The sequence below is a fragment of the Oncorhynchus nerka genome, linkage group LG6, assembly GCF_034236695.1.
Source record: "Oncorhynchus nerka isolate Pitt River linkage group LG6, Oner_Uvic_2.0, whole genome shotgun sequence".
Classification (NCBI taxonomy): Eukaryota; Metazoa; Chordata; class Actinopteri; order Salmoniformes; family Salmonidae; genus Oncorhynchus; species Oncorhynchus nerka.
Genome location: NC_088401.1, coordinates 7,725,654 through 7,749,638, shown reverse-complemented (window position 1 = coordinate 7,749,638; position 23,985 = coordinate 7,725,654). Strand labels below are relative to the sequence as shown.

Below are 23,985 nucleotides of genomic sequence, written 5' to 3'. Positions count from 1 at the left end.
CAGGGGAAAAGGGATCTACCGTCTAGACTACCAGGGGAAAAGGGATCTACCATCCACCAGGGGAAATGGGATCTACCGTCCACCAGGGGAAATGGGATCTACCGTCCACCAGGGGAAATGGGATCTACCGTCCACCAGGGGAAATGGGATATACCGTCTACCAGGGGAAATGGGATCTACCATCTACCAGGGGAAAAGGTCATCTACCATCTACCAGGGGAAAAGGGATCTACCATCTACCAGGGGAAAAGGGATCTACCATCTACCAGGGGAAAAGGGATCTACCATCTACCAGGGGAAAAGGTCATCTACCGTCTAGACGACCAGGGGAAAAGGTAACTACCGTCTAGACGATCAGGGGAAAAGGTAACTACCGTCTAGACGACCAGGGGAAAAGGTCATCTACCGTCTAGACTACCAGGGGAAAAGGTAACTACCGTCTAGACTACCAGGGGAAATGGGATCTACCGTCTAGACGACCAGGGGAAAAGGTAACTACCGTCTAGACTACCAGGGGAAAAGGTCATCTACCGTCTAGACTACCAGGGGAAAAGGTAACTACCGTCTAGACTACCAGGGGAAATGGGATCTACCGTCTAGACTACCAGGGGAAATGGGATCTACCGTCTAGACTACCAGGGGAAAAGGTCATCTACCGTCTCGACTACCAGGGGAAAAGGTCATCTACCGTCTCGACTACCAGGGGAAATGGTATCTACAGTCTCGACTACCAGGGGAAATGGTATCTACCGTCTAGACTACCAGGGGAAAAGGTAACTACCGTCTAGACGACCAGGGGAAAAGGGATCTACCATCCACCAGGGGAAATGGGATCTACCATCCACCAGGGGAAATGGGATCTACCATCCACCAGGGGAAATGGGATCTACCATCCACCAGGGGAAATGGGATCTACCATCCACCAGGGGAAATGGGATCTACCATCCACCAGGGGAAATGTGATCTACCGTCTAGACTACCAGGGGAAAAGGGATCTACCGTCTACCAGGGGAAAAGGTAACTACCGTCTAGACTACCAGGGGAAAAGGTAACTACCGTCTAGACGACCAGGGGAAAAGGTCATCTACCGTCAAGACTACCAGGGGAAAAGGGATCTACCGTCTAGACTACCAGGGGAAATGGGATCTACCGTCTAGACTACCAGGGGAAAAGGTAACTACCGTCTAGACGACCAGGGGAAAAGGTAACTACCGTCTAGACGACCAGGGGAAATGGTAATCTACCGTTTAGACTACCAGGGGAAAAGGTCATCTACCGTTTAGACTACCAGGGGAAAAGGTAACTACCGTCTAGACGACCAGGGGAAATGGTAATCTACCGTCTAGACTACCAGGGGAAATGGTATCCATCGTCTAGACTACCAGGGGAAATGGTATCCATCGTCTAGACTACCAGGGGAAATGGTATCCACCGTCTAGACTACCAGGGGAAAAGGTATCCACCGTCTAGACTACCAGGGGAAAAGGTATCCACCGTCTAGACTACCAGGGGAAAAGGTAACTACCGTCTAGACTACCAGGGGGAAAGGTCATCTACCGTCAAGACTACCAGGGGAAAAGGGATCTACCGTCTACCAGGGGAAAAGGTAACTACCGTCTAGACGACCAGGGGAAAAGGGATCTACCGTCTAGACGACCAGGGGAAAAGGTAATCTACCGTCTAGACGACCAGGGGAAATGGTCATCTACCGTCTAGACGACCAGGGGAAATGGTAATCTACCGTCTAGACGACCAGGGGAAAAGGTAATCTACCGTCTAGACGACCAGGGGAAATGGTCATCTACCGTCTAGACGACCAGGGGAAATGGTCATCTACCGTCTAGACGACCAGGGGAAAAGGTAATCTACCGTCTAGACGACCAGGGGAAAAGGTAACTACCGTCTAGACGACCAGGGGAAAAGGGATCTACCGTCTAGACTACCAGGGGAAAAGGTCTCTACCGTCTAGACTACCAGGGGAAAAGGTAACTACCGTCTAGACTACCAGGGGAAATGGGATCTACCGTCTAGACTACCAGGGGAAAAGGTAATCTACCGTCTAGACTACCAGGGGAAAAGGTATCCACCGTCTAGACTACCAGGGGAAAAAGTAACTACCGTCTAGACTACCAGGGGGAAAGGTCATCTACCGTCAAGACTACCAGGGGAAAAGGGATCTACCGTCTACCAGGGGAAATGGGATCTACCGTCTACCAGGGGAAATGGGATCTACCGTCTACCAGGGGAAATGGGATCTACCGTCTACCAGGGGAAAAGGTAACTACCATCTAGACGACCAGGGGAAAAGGGATCTACCGTCTAGACGACCAGGGGAAAAGGTAATCTACCGTCTAGACGACCAGGGGAAATGGTCATCTACCGTCTAGACGACCAGGGGAAATGGTAATCTACCGTCTAGACGACCAGGGGAAAAGGTAATCTACCGTCTAGACGACCAGGGGAAATGGTCATCTACCGTCTAGACGACCAGGGGAAAAGGTAATCTACCGTCTAGACGACCAGGGGAAAAGGTAACTACCGTCTAGACGACCAGGGGAAAAGGGATCTACCGTCTAGACTACCAGGGGAAAAGGTCTCTACCGTCTAGACTACCAGGGGAAAAGGTAACTACCGTCTAGACTACCAGGGGAAAAGGGATCTACCGTCTAGACGACCAGGGGAAAAGGTCTCTTACCGTCTAGACTACCAGGGGAAATGGGATCTACCGTCTAGACTACCAGGGGAAAAGGTAATCTACCGTCTAGACTACCAGGGGAAAAGGTCTCTACCGTCTAGACTACCAGGGGAAAAGGTAACTACCGTCTAGACGACCAGGGGAAATGGTAATCTACCGTCTAGACTACCAGGGGAAATGGTATCCATCGTCTAGACTACCAGGGGAAATGGGATCTACCGTCTAGACCACCAGGGGAAATGGGATCTACCGTCTAGACTACCAGGGGAAATGGGATCTACCACGGGTCATGACTACTGTATAGATTGGGCTGTCCTAGTATAGATCATTGGTCATGGCTACTGTATAGACCACGGGTCATGACCACTGTATAGACCACGGGTCATGGCTACTGTATAGATTGGTCTGGGCTGCCCTAGTATAGTCCACGGGTCATGACTACTGTATAGATTGGGCTGGGATGCCCTAGTATAGATCATTGGTCATGACTACTGTATAGACCACGGATCATGACCACTGTTTAGATTGGGCTGGGCTGCCCTAGTATAGATCATTGGTCATGACTACTGTATAGATTGGGCTGGGCTGTCCTAGTATAGATCATTGGTCATGACTACTGTATAGATTGGGCTGGGCTGCCCTAGTATAGATCATTGGTCATGACTACTGTATAGATTGGGCTGGGCTGTCCTAGTATAGATCACTGGTCATGACTACTGTATAGATTGGGCTGGGCTGCCCTAGTATAGATCATTGGTCATGACTACTGTATAGATTGGGCTGGGCTGCCCTAGTATAGTCCCCGGGTCATGACTACTGTATAGATTGGGCTGGGCTGTCCTAGTATAGATCATTGGTCATGACTACTGTATAGATTGGGCTGGGCTGCCCTAGTATAGATCATTGGTCATGACCACTGTATAGATTGGGCTGGGCTGCCCTAGTATAGATCATTGGTCATGACTACTGTATAGATTGGGCTGGGCTGCCCTAGTATAGTCCACGGGTCATGACTACTGTATAGATTGGGCTGGGCTGCCCTAGTATAGATCATTGGTCATGACCACTGTATAGATTGGGCTGGGCTGCCCTAGTATAGTCCACGGGTCATGACTACTGTATAGATTGGGCTGGGCTGCCCTAGTATAGATCATTGGTCATGACTACTGTATAGATTGGGCTGGGCTGCCCTAGTATAGTCCACAGGTCATGACTACTGTATAGATTGGGCTGGGCTGCCCTAGTATAGTCCACGGGTCATGGCTACTGTATAGATTGGGCTGGGCTGCCCTAGTATAGACCACGGGTCATGAGGCACACATGTCAGTGGAACGTGGCTGACTGCCCATGTTGTCATGTTGTCTAAGCTCATATGAACCGAAGCTTGTGGTGATCGGTGGCATGTTATAGAGCCCATTCACCATGATGTAGGCTACAGGTCAGTCATTCAGGTTGAACAAGTTGTGGAAGTGACTGTCTCACTGACCTAGAACACTTGACTCTCTCATTCTAGAAGACAGACTCTCTAGAACACCGACTCTCTCATTCTAGAACACCGACTCTCTCATTTTAGAACACTGTCATGACGCTGACCTGGGGGTAGGTCTATGACCGTCATAAATACCTCTTCCCCCCTTTTTCCTCTCTCTACCCTACTGATGTGACTATTGAAAACATAGAGATTCTGGGAACATCAGAACGTGGGGGGAAATTAACCATATTCTGGTAATCCGACCAGTTGAACATATGCGTTGGTACTTAACTTTTAATGGCTGCGGGGGCAGTATTGAGTAGCTTGGATGAAAAGGTGCCCATTGTAAACGGCCAGCTCCTCAGTCTCAGTTGCTAATATATGCATATTATTATTAGTATGGGATAGAAAACACTCTAAAGTTTCCAAAACTGTCAAAATATTGTCTGTGAGTATAACAGAACTGATATTCCAGGCGAAACCCTAAGGAAAATCAAAACAGGAAGTGGCTTCTATTTTGAAAACTCATGTTCCATAGCCTCCCTTTGCTGGATTTAAAGGGATATTAACCAGATTCCTTTTCCTATCGCTTCCTCAAGGTGTCAACAGTCTTCAGACATAGTTTCAGGCTTTTATTTTGAAAAATGAGCCAGAACGATAACATCGCGTCAAGTGGTCACATGAGTTTTGCTCGGCGCAACAGAATTTGGACAGCCATTGTTTTCCCCTCTCCTACTGTGAAAGACATTTGCGGTTGATATATTATCGATTATATATTTTAAAAACAACCTGAGGATTGATTATAAAAAACATTTGATATGTTTCTGTGGACACTATGGAAACTTTTTGGAATTTTCATCTGCGTTGTCGTGACCGCTCTTTCCTGTGGACAAACATGCGACAAATGCGACAAACAAACAGAGGTATTTTGATATAAACAACAAAACGGAACATTTGTTGTGTAACTGGGAGTCTCGTGAGTGAAAACATCCGAAGATCAAAGGTAAATGTTTAATTTGATTGCTTTTCTGATTTTCGTGACCAAGCTTCCTGATGCTAAGTGAACTTAATGTTTTGTCGTGCAATCGATAAATTTACACAAACGCTTGGATTGCTTTCGCTGAAAAGCATCATTTCAAAATCTGACACGACAGGTGGATTAACAAAAGGCTAAGCTGTGTTTTCCAATATTGCACTTGTGATTTCATGAATATACATTTTTGTAGTAATATTTATTGAATATAGCGCTTATGCTATTCAGAAGTTGGTGACACTTATCCCGATATCGGGAATGCAGCCATAACAAGTTAATGAATATGATGTCAGTTCGGTTGTCATCTGAGATATTCTCATCAATGATAGGATGACATAAATGGTACAGTGGAAAGTCAACACATTATAGTTATCAGATTCACATGGAATTGTTGTGCAATTTAAATGTTTGAATATAAAATTATTGGTGAGGAAATTAAATGTAATTTTAGCTTCCAAATGAGAGATTTGGGTTTTCATAAGGTTAGGTCTCTGCTCAATCATGCCGCCCTGCATCCCTGTGAAGAGACATGGGCTGTAGACTGTGAAACACCCTTCTCCCTCCACTATATAAGCCTTGGACGACAATGTAACCTCCTGTTCAGAGGACGACGGTCCATACGTTAAAAAGGACTAACATGTCAACTACAGAACTAAGCCAACCTCAGTGTGAGCTTTGGTAGTGAATGGTATGAACTTTGAACTCTTACTCACTAAAGAAGTGAGACATCCTAGCCTTTGAGTTAGCAACAGCAGCTGTAAATGTGGGCTAGGAGAGGACAGACAGAGTATCCCCTCTACCAATCAATGACGACACTACAACGTATCCTGTTCACCACCGGAGACACTCATCAAAGGACAAAGGACTCGGTTGGGCAACACGGCCTTCCATCTACCACCAACCTATTGAAGCGCAGCTCAGAGTAAATATTTATTGCATTTTCCTTTTCCAAATGGGCGGTAATTTAGAATGCATAAGACACTGTATTTACGATAGCACAGCTTCTTCTTCTTCCTTTGTTACTCAGTCTTCCCGCTCTTTCACTCAAACCCAGCCCCTTTTCTTTGTGTAACCAGCTGTCATATCTGCTCCGTCCGCTAGGGACGTTTTCCTTTATGACATAATTTGTAATCAAGGTATGATTAATTCTGCGTATATGTAATCCTGTGTGATTAGTTAGGTATTCAGTAAATAAATAATTAAACCCAATTTTGTATTGCTGATTCAACTTTCAACTTGAGCCAGGGTTCGTGAAGATAACCAAGAATTTACAACTTTCAGATGAGACTGAAATAAGGTGAGGATTAATATTGACTGCTATTGATGTAAAATATTACTAGGTCTTTAAGAGTTTATTCGGAAGATAACAGCTCTATAAATATTATTTCGATGTGCCCCGACTCTAGTTAATAACATTTACATGATTAGCTCAATCAGGTGATATTAATTAGGGAGAAAGGATTTTATAGAATAGCATGTCATATCACTTAATCCGGCATAGCCAAAGACACGACAACACCGACTCTCTCATTCTAGAACACCGACTCTCTCATTCTAGATTCTCTGAATTTGACACTAATTATACTTTTGACAATGAGGACCTTTATCAAGTTCCCCAGTACTAGTCAGTTTAACTTGTGGATATTATTTTTTATGTCTCTGTGTGCAGTTTGGAGGGAGTTTCTAACTAACACAATGACTGGAAGTATTCCTCTATTAAATACCATTCATTCAACATCAACTATCATTCCAAAAAACTTTTAAAAAACGATCCAATGAAAATATCACTAATCGTTAATAATCATTCCGTTTAACTTGCACCCAAACCATGGTGCTACTCATCCTTTACAAATATGAGTGATAAATGAGAGAAATCTCATGCCACCCACCTGCTCATATCCTGTATCCTGTTTCTCAGTCTTCACATGGAGGGGGTGTTTCATCTCCGTCTTCACCTCTCCTCCTCCTCCCTCCATCCTAGCCTGCCGCTCCTTCATGCCCCCCTCCTCTTCATCCAGCAGGTACCTCAGCAGTGCGTTGTCCTTCTTCTTAGGACTCAGGGGCTCCTGTTTGGAGGGGAGGTTCCCATCTGTACCCCCTCCTGTGCCCACCTGGGTGTTGACGTTACTCCCCTGCTCTCCCAGCTCCTTGCCAGTGGCCTCAGCGGTGAGCTTGGCCAGGTCGACAGGAGAGGTGCTGTTCTGGAGCAGCCTGTGGAGTATTTTGTGTTTCTCCTTTAGGGATGTGGCGTGGCCCCCTGGAGCCCCTGGACCATGAGGGCCCCCCAGCCCTGACGAGGGGTCCTTGGGGTCTCCTCCTCCGTTGGGAGACGGGGGGGTGTCGAGGGGTTCGGACTTGGTGGTGAGGAGCTGGAGTAGTTTGGTGTGGCCCTTGTTGTCGTGGAGGACACGGCTCTGCGCGTTTGGGCCGTCGTTTGAGCCGTCCCTCTCCTCTTTGACGTCACCGTGGTTACCGCTGCTACCGTTCCCGTCAGTCTGTCTGTCCATCTGTCTCTGGTCGTACTGTCCACCCTGCTCTCCGTGAGGATCCACGTTAGTGCCACCGCCAACTTTCGACATCATGTGAGGGTTGACCCCTGCCCCCATCGTGATGCCGGCTGGCGACCCCATCATTTTCCTGTCCGGTGACCCTAGCGTGTGTGTGTGCGAATGCCCCCCAGCGCCATGAATGTGTGGGTGAACGCAACCGCCGTGTCCAACCCCGTGACACTCACTCAGGGCCTGCAGGGCCGACAGAGAACTACTGGTGTAGCTGTTAGCCTGACTGTTAGCCTGACTGTTAGCCTGACTGTTAGCCTGACTGTTAGCATGACTGTTAGCATGACTGTTAGCATGACTGTTAGCATGACTGTTAGCCGCAGGACCGCTACCTCCTACTGCAACCCCTATTCCAGACCCACACATCCCCACAGGGGAGGGCGAGTGCAGGCATGGGGCCACGCGAGGGCTCCCTGCCATCCCTGGACTCGCCCGGTGCCTAGGGGACAGCATCGAGTTCTGTTGCCCCAGATGGGGGCCTCCAGCTGGGGTAGGGCTGCCTCGAGACGGGCTGCTCATCCTCCAGCTGGCCCCTTGCTGGTGGGGATGGTTGGGGGGGTTCATGCCCATGCCGCCCTGCATCCCTCCAGGGTAGCCCATGGGCTGGGGAGGGCAACCGTAGCGGTAGCCCTGCATGTGTCCAGACCCGGACCCCATGGGTCCGAGCCCTGGTTCTCTGGACCCTGGACCTCCATGAGGAAGGGAGAAGGGCGTGCTGTTGGAGCTGATCGTGGTGTCCTGTCCCTGGGGCACCAGGCCAGATATTGTCCCCGGGGTTGGAGGTGTCATTGAGGGGTTGGGGACCATTGGTTTGGGGCCCATCACTGTCCCCTGCTGGCCCTGTCCACCGGGCCCCATGTCCTGACCCGGCCCCATACCACACACTGACTGCTCTCTAGGGATAACACACGGGATACAAGAGGTGGAGGTTACACACACACAAAGAACATTAAATTCACAGGCAACAGTTCTGGTGGACATTACTGCTGTCAGCATTCCAAATCCACGCTCACTCAAAACTTGAGACATCTGTGGCATTGTGTAGTATGACAAAACTGCACATTTTAGAATGGTATTTTATTGCACCCAGCACAAGGTGCACCTGTGTAATGAATATGCTGTTGAATCAGATTGTTGATATGCGACACCTGTCAGGTGGATGGATTATCTTGGCAAAGAAGAAATGCTCACTAACAGGGATGTAAACAAATTTGGGGTCAGAGCTGGGGTCAGGGGTTATGGAACGTTCCTCTGTAGCATGTGTAGAGACATGTAGAGCTGGGGTTCAGGGGTTAGGGAACGTACCTCTGTAGCAGGTGTAGAGACATGTAGAGCTGGGGTTTAGGGGTCAGGGGTTAGGGAATATACCTCTGTAGCAGGTGTAGAGACATGTAGAGCTGGGGTTCAGGGTTAGGGGTCAGGGGTTAGGGAACATACCTCTGTAGCAGGTGTAGAGACATGTAGAGCTGGGGTTCAGGGGTTAGGGGTCAGGGGTTAGGGAACATACCTCTGTAGCAGGTGTAGAGACATGTAGAGCTGGGGTTCAGGGGTTAGGGGTCAGGGGTTAGGGAACGTACCTCTGTAGCAGGTGTAGAGACATGTAGAGCTGGGGTTCAGGGTTAGGGGTCAGGGAACGTACCTCTGCAGCAGGTGTAGAGACATGTAGAGCTGGGGTTCAGGGGTTAGGGGTCAGGGGTTAGGGAACATACCTCTGTAGCAGGTGTAGAGACATGTAGAGCTGAGGTTCGTTGGTGGCAGGGGAGCGGACCAGCTTGCTCTTGGTGTGAGCCGACACGATGGTCCCGTCTGACAGAGAGAACCTGTAGATGGGGCTGAATGCCTGGCCGTGACGCAACACTGCAGAGAGAAGCACAGCGGCGAGGGAGAGTTAAAGAGGCAAGCTGGGATTCAAACAACAGAGCACCCCGGCACAGATGATACAGGCCTCGTCTGGTAGTCTAAGATGATATAGGTCTTGTCAGGTAGTCTAAGATGATATAGGCCTCGTCAGGTAGTCTAAGATGATATAGGCCTCGTCTGGTAGTCTAAGATGATATAGGTCTTGTCAGGTAGTCTAAGATGATATAGGCCTCGTCAGGTAGTCTAAGATGATACAGGCCTCGTCTGGCAGTCTAAAATGATACAGGCCTCGTCTGGCAGTCTAAGATGATACAGGCCTCGTCTGGTAGTCTAAGATGATACAGGCCTCGTCTGGTAGTCTAAGATGATACAGGCCTCGTCTGGTAGTCTAAGATGATACAGGCCTCGTCTGGTAGTCTAAGATGATACAGGCCTCGTCTGGTAGTCTAAGATGATACAGGCCTCGTCTGGTAGTCTAAGATGATACAGGCCTCGTCTGGTAGTCTAAGATGATACAGGCCTCGTCTGGTAGTCTAAGATGATACAGGCCTCGTCTGGTAGTCTAAGATGATACAGGCCTCGTCTGGTAGTCTAAGATGATACAGGCCTCGTCTGGTAGTCTAAGATGATACAGGCCTCGTCTGGTAGTCTAAGATGATACAGGCCTCGTCTGGTAGTCTAAGATGATACAGGCCTCTAAGATGATACAGGCCTCTGGTAGTCTAAGATGATACAGGCCTCGTCTGGTAGTCTAAGATGATACAGGCCTCGTCTGGTAGTCTAAGATGATACAGGCCTCGTCTGGTAGTCTAAGATGATACAGGCCTCGTCTGGTAGTCTAAGATGATACAGGCCTCGTCTGGTAGTCTAAGATGATACAGGCCTCGTCTGGTAGTCTAAGATGATATAGGCCTTGTCAGGTAGTCTAAGATGATATAGGCCTTGTCAGGTAGTCTAAGATGATATAGGCCTCGTCAGGTAGTCTAAGATGATATAGGCCTCGTCTGGTAGTCTAAGATGATATAGGTCTTGTCAGGTAGTCAAAGATGATATAGGCCTCGTCTGGTAGTCTAAGATGATACAGGCCTTGTCTGGCAGTCTAAAATGATATAGGCCTCGTCAGGTAGTCTAAGATGATACAGGCCTCGTCTGGTAGTCTAAGATGATACAGGCCTCGTCTGGTAGTCTAAGATGATACAGGTCTCGTCTGGTAGTCTAAGATGATACAGGCCTCGTCTGGTAGTCTAAGATGATACAGGCCTCGTCTGGTAGTCTAAGATGATACAGGCCTCGTCTGGTAGTCTAAGATGATACAGGCCTCGTCTGGTAGTCTAAGATGATACAGGCCTCGTCTGGTAGTCTAAGATGATACAGGCCTCGTCTGGTAGTCTCACCCTCTTGTTGGTGTCTCTTGGCGAAGGACATCTCTCCGTCGTTCTGTAGGTGAAACCTCTGGATGCTTCTCCTCACCAGGTCTTCCCAGCCAGGCTTCATAGAGGCTCTCAGAAGACTGGTGTCTAGTGACGTGATCTTACCTAGGGTCACAGCAGAGGGAGAGAGACAGAGACAGAGAGAGAGACAGAGACAGAGAGAGAGACAGAGACAGAGAGAGACAGAGACAGAGAGAGACAGAGAGAGACAGAGAGAGACAGAGAGACAGAGAGACAGAGAGACAGAGAGACAGAGAGACAGAGAGAGAGAGAGAGAGAGAGAGAGAGAGAAACAGAGAGAGAGAGACAGAGAGAGAGAGAGACAGAGAGAGAGACAGAGAGAGAGACAGAGAGAGAGACAGAGACAGAGAGAGAGACAGAGAGAGAGAGAGAGAGAGAGAGAGAGAGAGACATAGACAGAGACAGAGAGAGAGAGAGAGAGAGAGAGAGAGAGACAGAGACAGAGACAGAGAGAGAGACAGAGAGAGAGAGAGAGAGAGAGAGAGAGAGAGAGAGAGAGACAGAGACAGAGACAGAGACAGAGAGAGAGAGAGAGAGAGAGAGACAGAGAGAGAGACAGACAGAGAGACAGAGAGAGAGAGAGAGAGAGAGAGAGAGAGAGAGAGAGAGAGAGAGAGAGAGAGAGAGAGAGAGACAGAGAGAGACTATTGATCACAAATGTGTGTGTGTGTGTGTGTGTGTGTGTGTGTGTGTGTGTGTGTGTGTGTGTATATATACTGTCCACACATCAGTGGCAGGTAGGAGCCAGACAGACAGGCAGGTTGGTGATCCTACAGTGACTTTATACTTTACCTCACAGCCAGTTGAAAGAGGAGCACAGTGTGTGTGTGTGTGTGTGTGTGTGTGGGGTGGGCATCTATCCTGTACTATATAGTCGGTGTCAACAGTTCGATATAGACTTTGAGGTTCTTTATGTTCAGAAGCGTGTGTCTTAGCAGGAACAGTAGCCGGTGCTTGGGCACTGCCCAGGCTGAGAGAGGGGTGGCAAACAGCTGGAAGACAGGTCTCTACAATGGTTCTCTCTTGACAGTGACAACCTGAGAAACTTGCTCTGTCATTGGCTACCTCCCTACCTAGTCATTAAAGACGGTTCTGCAATTGGTTCCAGTCCGTCTGATCATTTATAGATAGTTCTTAATCAATCAGAAAACAGTCTGGTGGACTGCCTTGGTCATAATTCTGTGGCTGTGTGATTGGTTAATGTCAGACAGCTGGTATGATCGTAGTGCTGTGATTGGTTACCTTGCAGGTCCTGGCGGGTGGTGAAGCTCTCGTGCGTGGGGAGAACGGGCCGCTCCTTCATGGGCATCCTGCGAGCCACACATATCAGACATGACTGGAAGTCTAGAGGGGGAGAGAGACAGGGGGAGAGACAGGAGGGAGAGAGAGAGGAGGGGGAGAGAGGAGGAGGGAGGGAGAGGAGGGAGAGAGAGGAGAGAGAGGAGGGGAGAGAGAGAGAGTAGGGGAGAGAGAGACAGGAGGGAGAGAGAGAGGAGGAGGGAGGGAGAGGAGGAGGGAGAGAGAGGAGGAGGGAGAGAGAGGAGGGGGAGAGGGAGATAGAGATAGAGAGGAGGGGAGAGACAGGAGGAGGGAGGGAGAGGAGGAGGGAGAGAGAGAGGGGGAGAGACAGGAGGGAGAGAGAGAGGAGGAGGGAGGGAGAGAAGGAGGGAGAGAGAGAGGAGGAGGGAGAGAGAGAGAGAAGGGAGAGAGAAGAGAGAGAGGAGGGGAGAGAGAGACAGAAGGGGGAGAGAGAGAGAGATAGAGAGTAGGGGAGAGAGAGACAGGAGGGAGAGAGAGAGATAGAGAGGAGGGGAGAGAGAGAGATAGGAGGGGAGAGAGACAGAAGGGGAGAGATAGAGAGGAGGGGAGAGAGATAGAGAGGAGGGGAGAGAGATAGAGAGAGAGAGTAGAGGGAGAGAGTGACAGGAGGGGAGAGAGAGAGGAGGGAGAGAGAGAGAGATAGAGAGGGGAGATTTCAGCCCCAGAAACTAGAATATGCATATAATTGTCAGATTATGATAGCAAACACTCTAAAGTTTCCAAAACTGTAAAAATATTGTCTGTGAGTATAACAGAACTGATATTGCAGGAAAATCCAATCAGGAAGTGCCTCTTATTTTGAAACCTCTCTGTTCCTATACATGCCTATCCTCCATTTAAAGAGATATCAACCAGATTCCTTTTTCTATGGCTTCCCCAAGGTGTCAACAGTCTTCAGACATAGTTTCAGAGCTTTTATTTTGAAAAATGAGCGTGAAAGATCACATTGCGTAAGTGGATAGGTGAGTTTTGCGCTATAGAGTAAAGTGGCCATTGTTCCTCCCGGTCCTATTGAAAAAGCTACACACCCGGTTGATATATTATCAAATATATATTTTAAAAACAACCTGAGGATTGATTATTAAAAACGTTTGTCATGTTTCTGTGGACATGATGGATATTATTTGGAATATACGTCTGCGCTGTCGTGACCGCTCTTTCCTGTGGATTTCTGAACATAACACGCCAAACAAACAGAGGTATTTTGGGTATAAAAATAATCTTTATGGAACAAAAGGAACATTTGTTGTGTAACTGGGAGTCTTGTGAGTGAAAACATCCAAAGATCATCAAAGATAAACGATTAATTTGATTGCCTTTCTGATTTTCGGGACCTAGCTACTTAATCCTTAGTGTACATTATGTTATGCTATCGATAAACTTACACAAACGCTTGGATTGCTTTTGCTGTAAAGCATCATTTCAAAATGAGACGACAGGTCGATTAACAAAAGGCTAAGCTGTGTTTTGCAATATAGCACTTGTGATTTTCATGAATATGAATATTTTTTAGTAATATTATTTGACTGTGGTGCTATGCTATTCAGCGGTTGCTGGTGACAATTATCCCGCTACCGGGATGTGCGTCAACAAGTTAAAGAGAGAAGTGGTTTATCCAGACATCTCTGTTTCGGATAGATAGCTCTTTGTGTTGTTGTTTGTTTAGTGTTTTCCAATTTTCCCAGAAGTGGTTTGATTCTATGGATTCTTCAAATACATTGAACTGATTTCTGTTGTGCAGGTTCCACTTTTTCTTTTTCTGAGGCTCTGCTTTTGGTTGGATAGGTTTTCTCAAATTTTTCTAGGGTTTTTGTATTTTTCAACAAAAATCATTTGTCATTGTATTTTCTTAGGTTGTCCGGTTGACATTTTTAGATTTGAACCTGAAAGGTCAAATATACTGTTTAGGCTTCCTATTGCCAAGTTTACACCTTTACAATTACAGAGAAATGTTTTGTCCAGGAAGTTTTTTGGTCGGTTTCCACAATACTTTCCTTCCATCTGTAGCATTTCCTCATATTCTACAGTTTCTTTGGCTTTGATGTATCATGATTGCGTATTTTTCTGTTCAAGTAGACTGTGATTTTGCTGTGGTCTGATAGCGTTCAGTCAGCCCACTAACACCTCTGAGAGAATCTGGGTTGAGGTCAGTGATAAAGTACTACTGCCAAGGGATGTGTCCTCGAAGCCTATTGACTATGTACAGACCCAGGATGTAACAGAGCTGTTGGTGTACCTACCATAGGAGTGTCCTCGAAGCTTACCATTGACTATGTACAGACCCAGCGTGTGACAGACCTGCAGGAGCCCTCTATAGCGCCCTCAATTCAAATTTGGACATCAAAACCAGTTCAAATGTCTATACATTTGAACATCAACTACATATAAATTTAATTTAAGTGGGAAGTTTACAGACACTTAGGTTGTCGGTTAGGACATCTACTTTGTACATGACAAGTCATTTTTCCAACAATTGTTTAAAGACAGAATATTTCACTTATAATCCACTGTATCACAATTCCAGTGGGTCAGAAGTTTACATACACTAAGTTGACTGTGCCTTTAAACAGCTTGGAAAATTCCAGAAAATGATGTCATGGCTTTAGAAGCTTCTGATAGGCTAATTGACATAATTTGAGTCAATTGGAGGTGCACCTGTGGATGCATTTCAAGGCCTACCTTCAAACTCAGTGCCTCTTTGCTTGACATCGTGGAAAAATCTAAAGAAATCAGCCAAGACCTCAGAAAAACAATTGTAGACCTCCACAAGTCTGGTTCATCCTTGGGAACAATTTCCAAACTCTTGAAGGAACCACGTTCATCTGTACAAGCAATAGTACGCAAGCATAAACACCATGGGACCACGCAGCTGTACTACCGCTCAGGAAGGAGACGCGTTCTGTCTCCTAGAGATGAACGTACTTTAGTGTGAAAAGTGCAAATCAATCCCAGAACAACAGCAAAGGACTTTGTGAAGATGCTGGAGGAAACAGATACAAAAGTATCTATATCTACAGTAAAACGAGTCCTATATCGACATAACCTGAAAGGCCGCTCAGCAAGGAAGAAGCCACTGTTCCAAAACCCCCATAAAAAGCAAGACTACGGTTTGCAACTGCACATGGGGACAAGGATCATAATTTTTGGAGAAATGTCCTCTGGTCTGATGAAACAAAAATAGAACTGTTTGGCCATAATGACCATTGTTATGTTTGGTGGAAAAAGGGGGAGGCTTGCAAGCCGAAGAACACCATCCCAACCGTGAAGCACGGGGGTGGCAGCATCATGTTATGGGGGTGCTTTGCTACAGGAGGGACTGGTGCACTTCACAAAATAGATGGCATCATGAGGCAGGAACATTATGTGGATATATTGAAGCAACATCTCAAGACATCAGTCAGGAAGTTAAAGCTTGGTCGCAAATGGGTATTCCAAATGGACAATGACCCCAAGCATACTTCCAAAGTTGTGGCAAAATGGCTTAAGGACAACAAAGTCAAGGTATCGGAGTGGCCATCACAAAGCCCTGACCTCAATCCCATAGAAAATGTGGGCAGAACTGAAAAAGCGTGTGCGAGCAAGGAGGTCTACAAACCTGACTCAGTTACACCAGCTCTGTCAGGAGGAAGGGGCCAAAATTCACCCAACTTATTGTGGGAAGCTTGTGGAAGGCTACCCGAAACGTTTGACCCAAGTTAAACAATTTAAAAGGCAATGCTACCAAATACTAATTGAGTGTATGTAAACTTCTGACCCACTGAGAATGTGATGAAATAAATAAAAGCTGAAATAAATCATCTCTCTCTAATATTATTCTGACATTTCACATTCTTAAAATAAAGTGGTGATCTAACTGACCTAAAACAGGGACTTTACTAGGATTAAATGTCAGGAATTGTGAAAAACTGAGTTTAAATGTATTTGGCTAAGGCGTATGTAAACTTCTGACTTCAACTATATATATATATATATATATATATAAATACAAAATCAGGGAGTGATTTATACCTGGAACACCAGGTGATATTAAATGTCAGGTAGAACAGAAAAAAGTGATTCGGTCCGGAGCTCGAAGGGGAAGACTTGAATAGCCTCGATAGCTAGCTATAAGGGAATAGGAGGCAGACCTGGTTCTAATTTCCTTAAATCAGCATGACGATCGTGTTCCAAATGGCACCCTATTCCCTTATAGCTAGCTAACGTTACTAAGCATTTTTTTTTTTTTTTTACAAAAACACACATTAATATATATATATTTATAAATACATGTTTTTTTTAATTTCTTACAAATCAATACTTGGAGTTAAATATCAATATAATATCATCCAAAAATAATATTGTGATATGTAACTATTGTTTCCCCCCCCCCCCCCATCATTAATTGAGATATTTATACTACAGCCTGGTAAACAGGCTAATTCTAGCCAGAGGAAAACCAGTGGAGAAGTAAGGTTTAGGACACACTAAAGACTATTGAGATGCACCCTGCTGTCTCCAACTGGCCAGGTGGTAGGTCAACTAAAGCTAGCCAAAGAGACAAAAAGGAAAGGAAGCCACTGTAGACTGTTGAGATGCACCCCGGTTGTCTCTGGCTAGCCAGGTCGGAAGCTGAAGCTAGCCAGGTTGGAAGCAGAAGCTAGCCAGGTCGGAAGCAGAAGCTAGCCAGGTCGGAAGCTGAAGCTAGCCAGGTCGGAAGCTGAAGCTAGCCAGGTCGGAAGCAGAAGCTAGCCAGGTTGGAAGCAGAAGCTAGCCAGGTCGGAAGCTGAAGCTAGCCAGGTCGGAAGCTGAAGCTAGCCAGGTCGGAAGCAGAAGCTAGCCAGGTCGGAAGCAGAAGCTAGCCAGGTCGGAAGCAGAAGCTAGCCAGGTCGGAAGCAGAAGCTAGCCAGGTCGGAAGCTGAAGCTAGCCAGGTCGGAAGCTGAAGCTAGCCAGGTCGGAAGCAGAAGCTAGCCAGGTCGGAAGCAGAAGCTAACCAGGTCGGAAGCAGAAGCTAGCCAGGTCGGAAGCTGAAGCTAGCCAGGTTGGAAGCAGAAGCCAGCCAGGTTGGAAGCTGAAGCTAGCCAGGTTGGAAGTTGAAGTTAGCCAGAGGAGAGTCATTGGAAAAGTAGCTAGGGTTTAGGACACACACTATAGACAGATCCTAGCACCCTCGGTCACTCCAGCTAGCAGGCCAATGTAGCAGGCCAAAGTAGGAATAGCTAGGGTTTAGGACAGCCAATGTTAGCTTTTTTTTATTTTTATTGGGGCTATGGTAGTCAAATGCAAAACATTCTAACAGTGTTTCTGATTGTATTCTCAACACACCATCCTTTTCCTCCCTCCCTCCCTCCCTCCATACCTTCTGCCTCCTCCTTGATGCTCTTGGGTTCGGAGACAGCGAAACACTGCATGGTCTCATATTTCTGTTTCTGCCCCTCGTGGTCGTTGGTCTCGTCCCTGTTGTCACTGTGAGGGTTGACCAGCATACGACAGTTAAACGTGTGACTGTTCCTCCTGGGACCTTCACTGGACCACGGCACACCGTTCACTACAGAGAGAGGGAGGGAGGGAGGGAGGGGAGAGAGAGAGGGGGAGAGATGGCGGGAGAGAGAGAGAGAGAGAGAGAGAGAGAGAGAGAGAGAGAGAGAGAGAGAGAAAGAAAGAGTCATTGTTACCAATTATTTCTGCTTTTGGGTCATCCACACGCAGATGAAAAAGACACTGAAGGAGACAGAGGAAGGTGTTTTAAAGGACCACTATGTATAAAAGACACTGAAGGAGACAGAGGAAGTATCAGAACAAGGTTGCTATGTATAAAAGACCTTGAGAATACCCAAACCCCTCTCTTCTCTCACACACTCTCCCATCTGTTCATGCTCTCATTCAGCTGCATGGAGGGTAGGGGGGGGACATTGATAATCTGTGAATCTGGGCCACAGCACAGCCCAACACAACCCTGAAGATCATTTCCCCCTTCCCAGGGTGCTCTTTTCTGCGACGCCTGCCACCCAGACGGCTTAGAGACCTCTACGTGATACACACAGGCTGAGTCTCAAACGGCAGATTGTTCTCTATATAGGACCCCGCTGGTATAGGACCCCGCTGGTATAGGACTCCACCGGTATAGGACCCCACCGGTATAGGACCCCACCGGTATAGGACCCCACTGGTATAGGACCCCACCGGTATAGGACCCCACCGGTATAGGACCCCACCGGTATAGGACCCCACCGGTATAGGACCCCACCGGTATAGGACATTTACATTACATTTAAGTCATTTAGCAGACGCTCTTATCCAGAGCGACTTACAAATTGGTGCTTTCACCTTATGACATCCAGTGGAACAGCCACTTTACAATAGTGCATCTAAATCTTTTAAGGGGGGTGAGAAGGATTACTTTATCCTATCCTAGGTATTCCTTAAAGAGGTGGGGTTTCAGGTGTCTCCGGAAGGTGGTGATTGACTCCGCTGTCCTGGCGTTGTGAGGGAGTTTGTTCCACCATTGGGGGGCCAGAGCAGCGAACAGTTTTGACTGGGCTGAGCGGGAACTGTACTTCCTCAGTGGTAGGGAGGCGAGCAGGCCAGAGGTGGATGAACGCAGTGCCCTTGTTTGGGTGTAGGGCCTGATCAGAGCCTGGAGGTACTGAGGTGCCGTTCCCCTCACAGCTCCGTAGGCAAGCACCATGGTCTTGTAGCGGATGCGAGCTTCAACTGGAAGCCAGTGGAGAGAGCGGAGGAGCGGGGTGACGTGAGAGAACTTGGGAAGGTTGAACACCAGACGGGCTGCGGCGTTCTGGATGAGTTGTAGGGGTTTAATGGCACAGGCAGGAGCCCAGCCAACAGCGAGTTGCAGTAATCCAGACGGGAGATGACAAGTGCCTGGATTAGGACCTGCGCCGCTTCCTGTGTGAGGCAGGGTCGTACTCTGCGGATGTTGTAGAGCATGAACCTACAGGAACGGGCCACCGCCTTGATGTTAGTTGAGAACGACAGGGTGTTGTCCAGGATCACGCCAAGGTTCTTAGCGCTCTGGGAGGAGGACACGATGGAGTTGTCAACCGTGATGGCGAGATCATGGAACGGGCAGTCCTTCCCGGGAGGAAGAGCAGCTCCGTCTTGCCGAGGTTCAGCTTGAGGTGGTGATCCGTCATCCACACTGATATGTCTGCCAGACATGCAGAGATGCGATTCGCCACCTGGTCATCAGAGGGGGGAAAGGAGAAGATTAATTGTGTGTCGTCTGCATAGCAATGATAGGAGAGACCATGTGAGGTTATGACAGAGCCAAGTGACTTGGTGTATAGCGAGAATAGGAGAGGGCCTAGAACAGAGCCCTGGGGGACACCAGTGGTGAGAGCGCGTGGTGAGGAGACAGATTCTCGCCACGCCACCTGGTAGGAGCGACCTGTCAGGTAGGACGCAATCCAAGCATGGGCCGCGCCGGAGATGCCCAACTCGGAGAGGGTGGAGAGGAGGATCTGATGGTTCACAGTATCAAAGGCAGCCGATAGGTCTAGAAGGATGAGAGCAGAGGAGAGAGAGTTAGCTTTAGCAGTGCGGAGTGCCTCCGTGATACAGAGAAGAGCAGTCTCAGTTGAATGACTAGTCTTGAAACCTGACTGATTTGGATCAAGAAGGTCATTCTGAGAGAGATAGCGGGAGAGCTGGCCAAGGACGGCACGTTCAAGAGTTTTGGAGAGAAAAGAAAGAAGGGATACTGGTCTGTAGTTGTTGACATCGGAGGGATCGAGTGTAGGTTTTTTCAGAAGGGGTGCAACTCTCGCTCTCTTGAAGACGGGAGGGACGTAGCCAGCGGTCAGGGATGAGTTGATGAGCGAGGTGAGGTAAGGAGAAGGTCACCGGAAATGGTCTGGAGAAGAGAGGAGGGGATAGGGTCAAGCGGGCAGGTTGTTGGGCGGCCGGCCGTCACAAGACGCGAGATGTCATCTGGAGAGAGAGGGGAGAAAGAGGTCAGAGCACAGGGTAGGGCAGTGTGAGCAGAACCAGCGGTGTCGTTTGACTTAGCAAACGAGGATCGGATGTCGTCGACCTTCTTTTCAAAATGGTTGACGAAGTCATCTGCAGAGAGGGAGGGGGAAGGAGGATTCAGGAGGGAGGAGAAGGTGGCAAAGAGCTTCCTAGGGTTAGAGGCAGATGCTTGGAATTTAGAGTGGTAGAAAGTGGCTTTAGCAGCAGAGACAGAGGAGGAAAATGTAGAGAGGAGGGAGTGAAAGGATGCCAGGTCCGCAGGGAGGCGGAGTTTTCCTCCATTTCCGCTCGGCTGCCCGGAGCCCTGTTCTGTGAGCTCGCAATGAGTCGTCGAGCCACGGAGCGGGAGGGGAGGACCGAGCCGGCCTGGAGGATAGGGGACATAGAGAGTCAAAGGATGCAGAAAGGGAGGAGAGGAGGGTTGAGGAGGCAGAATCAGGAGATAGGTTGGAGAAGGTTTGAGCAGAGGGAAGAGATGATAGGATGGAAGAGGAGAGAGTAGCGGGGAGAGAGAGCGAAGGTTGGGACGGCGCGATACCATCCGAGTAGGGGCAGTGTGGGAAGTGTTGGATGAGAGCGAGAGGGAAAAGGATACAAGGTAGTGGTCGGAGACTTGGAGGGGAGTTGCAATGAGGTTAGTGGAAGAACAGCATCTAGTAAAGATGAGGTCGAGCGTATTGCCTGCCTTGTGAGTAGGGGGAAGGTGAGAGGGTGAGGTCAAAAGAGGAGAGGAGTGGAAAGAAGGAGGCAGAGAGGAATGAGTCAAAGGTAGACGTGGGGAGGTTAAAGTCGCCCAGAACTGTGAGAGGTGAGCCGTCCTCAGGAAAGGAGCTTATCAAGGCATCAAGCTCATTGATGAACTCTCCGAGGAACCTGGAGGGCGATAAATGATAAGGTTGTTAAGCTTGAAAGGGCTGGTAACTGTGACAGCATGGAATTCAAAGGAGGCGATAGACAGATGGGTAAGGGAGAAAGAGAGAATGACCACTTGGGAGAGATGAGGATCCCGGTGCCACCACCCCGCTGACCAGAAGCTCTCGGGGTGTGCGAGAACACGTGGGCGGACGAAGAGAGAGCAGTAGGAGTAGCGGTGTTGTCTGTGGTGATCCATGTTTCCGTCAGTGCCAAGAAGTCGAGGGACTGGAGGGAGGCATAGGCTGAGATGAACTCTGCCTTGTTGGCCGCAGATCGGCAGTTCCAGAGGCTACCGGAGACCTGGAACTCCACGTGGGTCGTGCGCGCTGGGACCACCAGATTAGGTGGCCGCGGCCACGCGGTGTGGAGCGTTTGTATGGTCTGTGCAGAGAGGAGAGAACAGGGATAGACAGACACATAGTTGACAGGCTAGAGAAGAGGCTACGCTAATGCAAAGGAGATTGGAATGACAAGTGGACTACACGTCTCGAATGTTAAGAAAGTTAAGCTTACGTAGCAAGAATCTAATTGACTAAAATGATACAGTACTGCTGAGGTAGGCTAGCTGGCAGTGGCTGCGTTGTTGACTTTGTAGGCTAGCTGGCAGTGGCTGCGTTGTTGACACTACACTAATCAAGTCGTTCCGTTGAGGACTCCACTGGTATAGGACCCCACTGGTATAGGACCCCACTGGTATAGGACCCCACTGGTATAGGACCCCACTGGTATAGGACCCCACTGGTATAGGACTCCACTGGTATAGGACCCCACTGGTATAGGACTCCACTGGTATAGGACTCCACTCTCATTGGACTCCACTGGTATAGGACCCCACTGGTATAGGATCCCACTGGTATAGGACCCCACTGGTATAGGACCCCACTGGTATAGGACCCCACTGGTATAGGACCCCACTGGTATAGGACTCCACTGGTATAGGACCCCACTGGTATAGGACTCCACTGGTATAGGACCCCACTGGTATAGGACTCCACTGGTATAGGACCCCACTGGTATAGGACCCCACTGGTATAGGACTCCACTGGTATAGGACTCCACTGTCATAGGACGTAGAACACCAAATAATGAATGCAGAGCAGAATTAGGCCGATACCCACTAATGATCAAAATCCAGAAAAGAGCCGTTAAATTCTACAACCACCTAAAAGGAAGCGATTCCCAAACCTTCCATAACAAAGCCATCACCTACAGAGAGATGAACCTGGAGAAGAGTCCCCTAAGCAAGCTGGTCCTGGGGCCCTGTTCACAAACTTAAACACACCCCACAGAGCCCCAGGCCAACAGCACAATTAGACCCAACCAAATCATGAGAAAACAAAAATATAATTACTTAACACATTGGAAAGAATTAACAAAAAAACAGAGCAAACTAGAATGCTATTTGGCCCTACACAGAGAGTACACAGCGGCAGAATACCTGACCACTGTGACTGACCCAAACTTAAGGAAAGCTTTGACTATGTACAGACTCAGTGAGCATAGCCTTGCTATTGAGAAAGGCCGCTGTAGGCAGACATGGCTCTCAAGAGAAGACAGGCTATGTGCACACTGCCCACAAAATGAGGTGGAAACTGAGCTGCACTTCCTAACCTCCTGTCCAACGTATGACCATATTAGAGAGATATATTTCCCTCAGATTACACAGATCCACAAAGAATTCGAAAACAAATCCAATTTTGATAAACTCCCATATCTACTGGGTGAAATTCCACAGTGTGCCATCACAGCAGCAAGATTTGTGACCTGTTGCCACAAGGAAAGGGCAACCAGTGAAGAACACACACCATTGTAAATACAACCCATATTTATGCTTATTTTCCCTTGTGTACTTTAACCATTTGTACATTGTTACAACACGGTATACACAGTGGGGCAAAAAAGTATTTAGTCGGCCACCAATGGTGCAAGTTCTCCCACTTAAAAAGATGAGAGAGGCCTGTAATTTCCATCATTGGTACACTTCAACTATGACAGACAAAATGAGAAAAAAAATCCAGAAAATCACATTGTAGGATTTTTAATGAATTTATTTGCAAATTATGGTGGAAAATAAGTATTTGGTCAATAACAAACGTTTCTCAGTACTTTGTTACATACCCTTTGTTGGCAATGACAGAGGTCAAACGTTTCCTGTCAGTCTTCACAAGGTTTTCACACACTGTTGCTGGTATTTTGGCCCATTCATCCATGCAGATCTCCTCTAGAGCAGTGATGTTTTTGGGCTGTTGCTGGGCAAAATGGACTTTCAACTCCCTCCAAAGATTTTCTATGGGGTTGAGTTCTGGAGACTGGCTTGGCCACTCCAGGACCTTGAAATGCTTCTTACGAAGCCACTCCTTCGTTGCCTGGGCGGTGTGTTTGGGATCATTGTCATGCTGAAAGACCCAGCCACGTTTCATCTTCAATGCCCTTGCTGATGGAAGGAGGTTTTCAGTCAAAATCTCACGATACATGGCCCCAATCATTCTTTCCTTTATGCGGATCAGTCGTCCTGGTCCCTTTGCAGAAAAACAGCCCCAAAGCATGATGTTTCCACCCCCATGCTTCACAGTAGGTATGGTGTTCTTTGGATGCAACTCAGCATTCTTTGTCCTCCAAACACAAACAGTTCAGTTTTTACCAAAAAGTTATATTTTGGTTTCATCTGACCATATGACATTCTCCCAATCTTCTTCTGGATCATCCAAATGCA

General features: G+C 47.9%; 1 protein-coding gene across 1 annotated transcript in view; it reads right to left on the bottom strand.

The window, feature by feature from the left end:
- The window catches only part of LOC115131012 (nuclear receptor coactivator 2-like), a 221,303-nt gene that overhangs the window by 63,725 nt on the left and 133,593 nt on the right, over positions 1-23,985 (bottom strand). The window contains exons 7-11 of the mRNA XM_065019247.1: positions 17,725-17,913; positions 12,311-12,412; positions 11,012-11,152; positions 9,467-9,614; positions 7,089-8,652 (exon numbers count right to left, since the gene is read on the bottom strand). Coding sequence (XP_064875319.1) covers positions 7,089-8,652; positions 9,467-9,614; positions 11,012-11,152; positions 12,311-12,412; positions 17,725-17,913 — 2,144 coding nt within the window. The remainder of the gene's footprint in view (positions 1-7,088; positions 8,653-9,466; positions 9,615-11,011; positions 11,153-12,310; positions 12,413-17,724; positions 17,914-23,985) is intronic.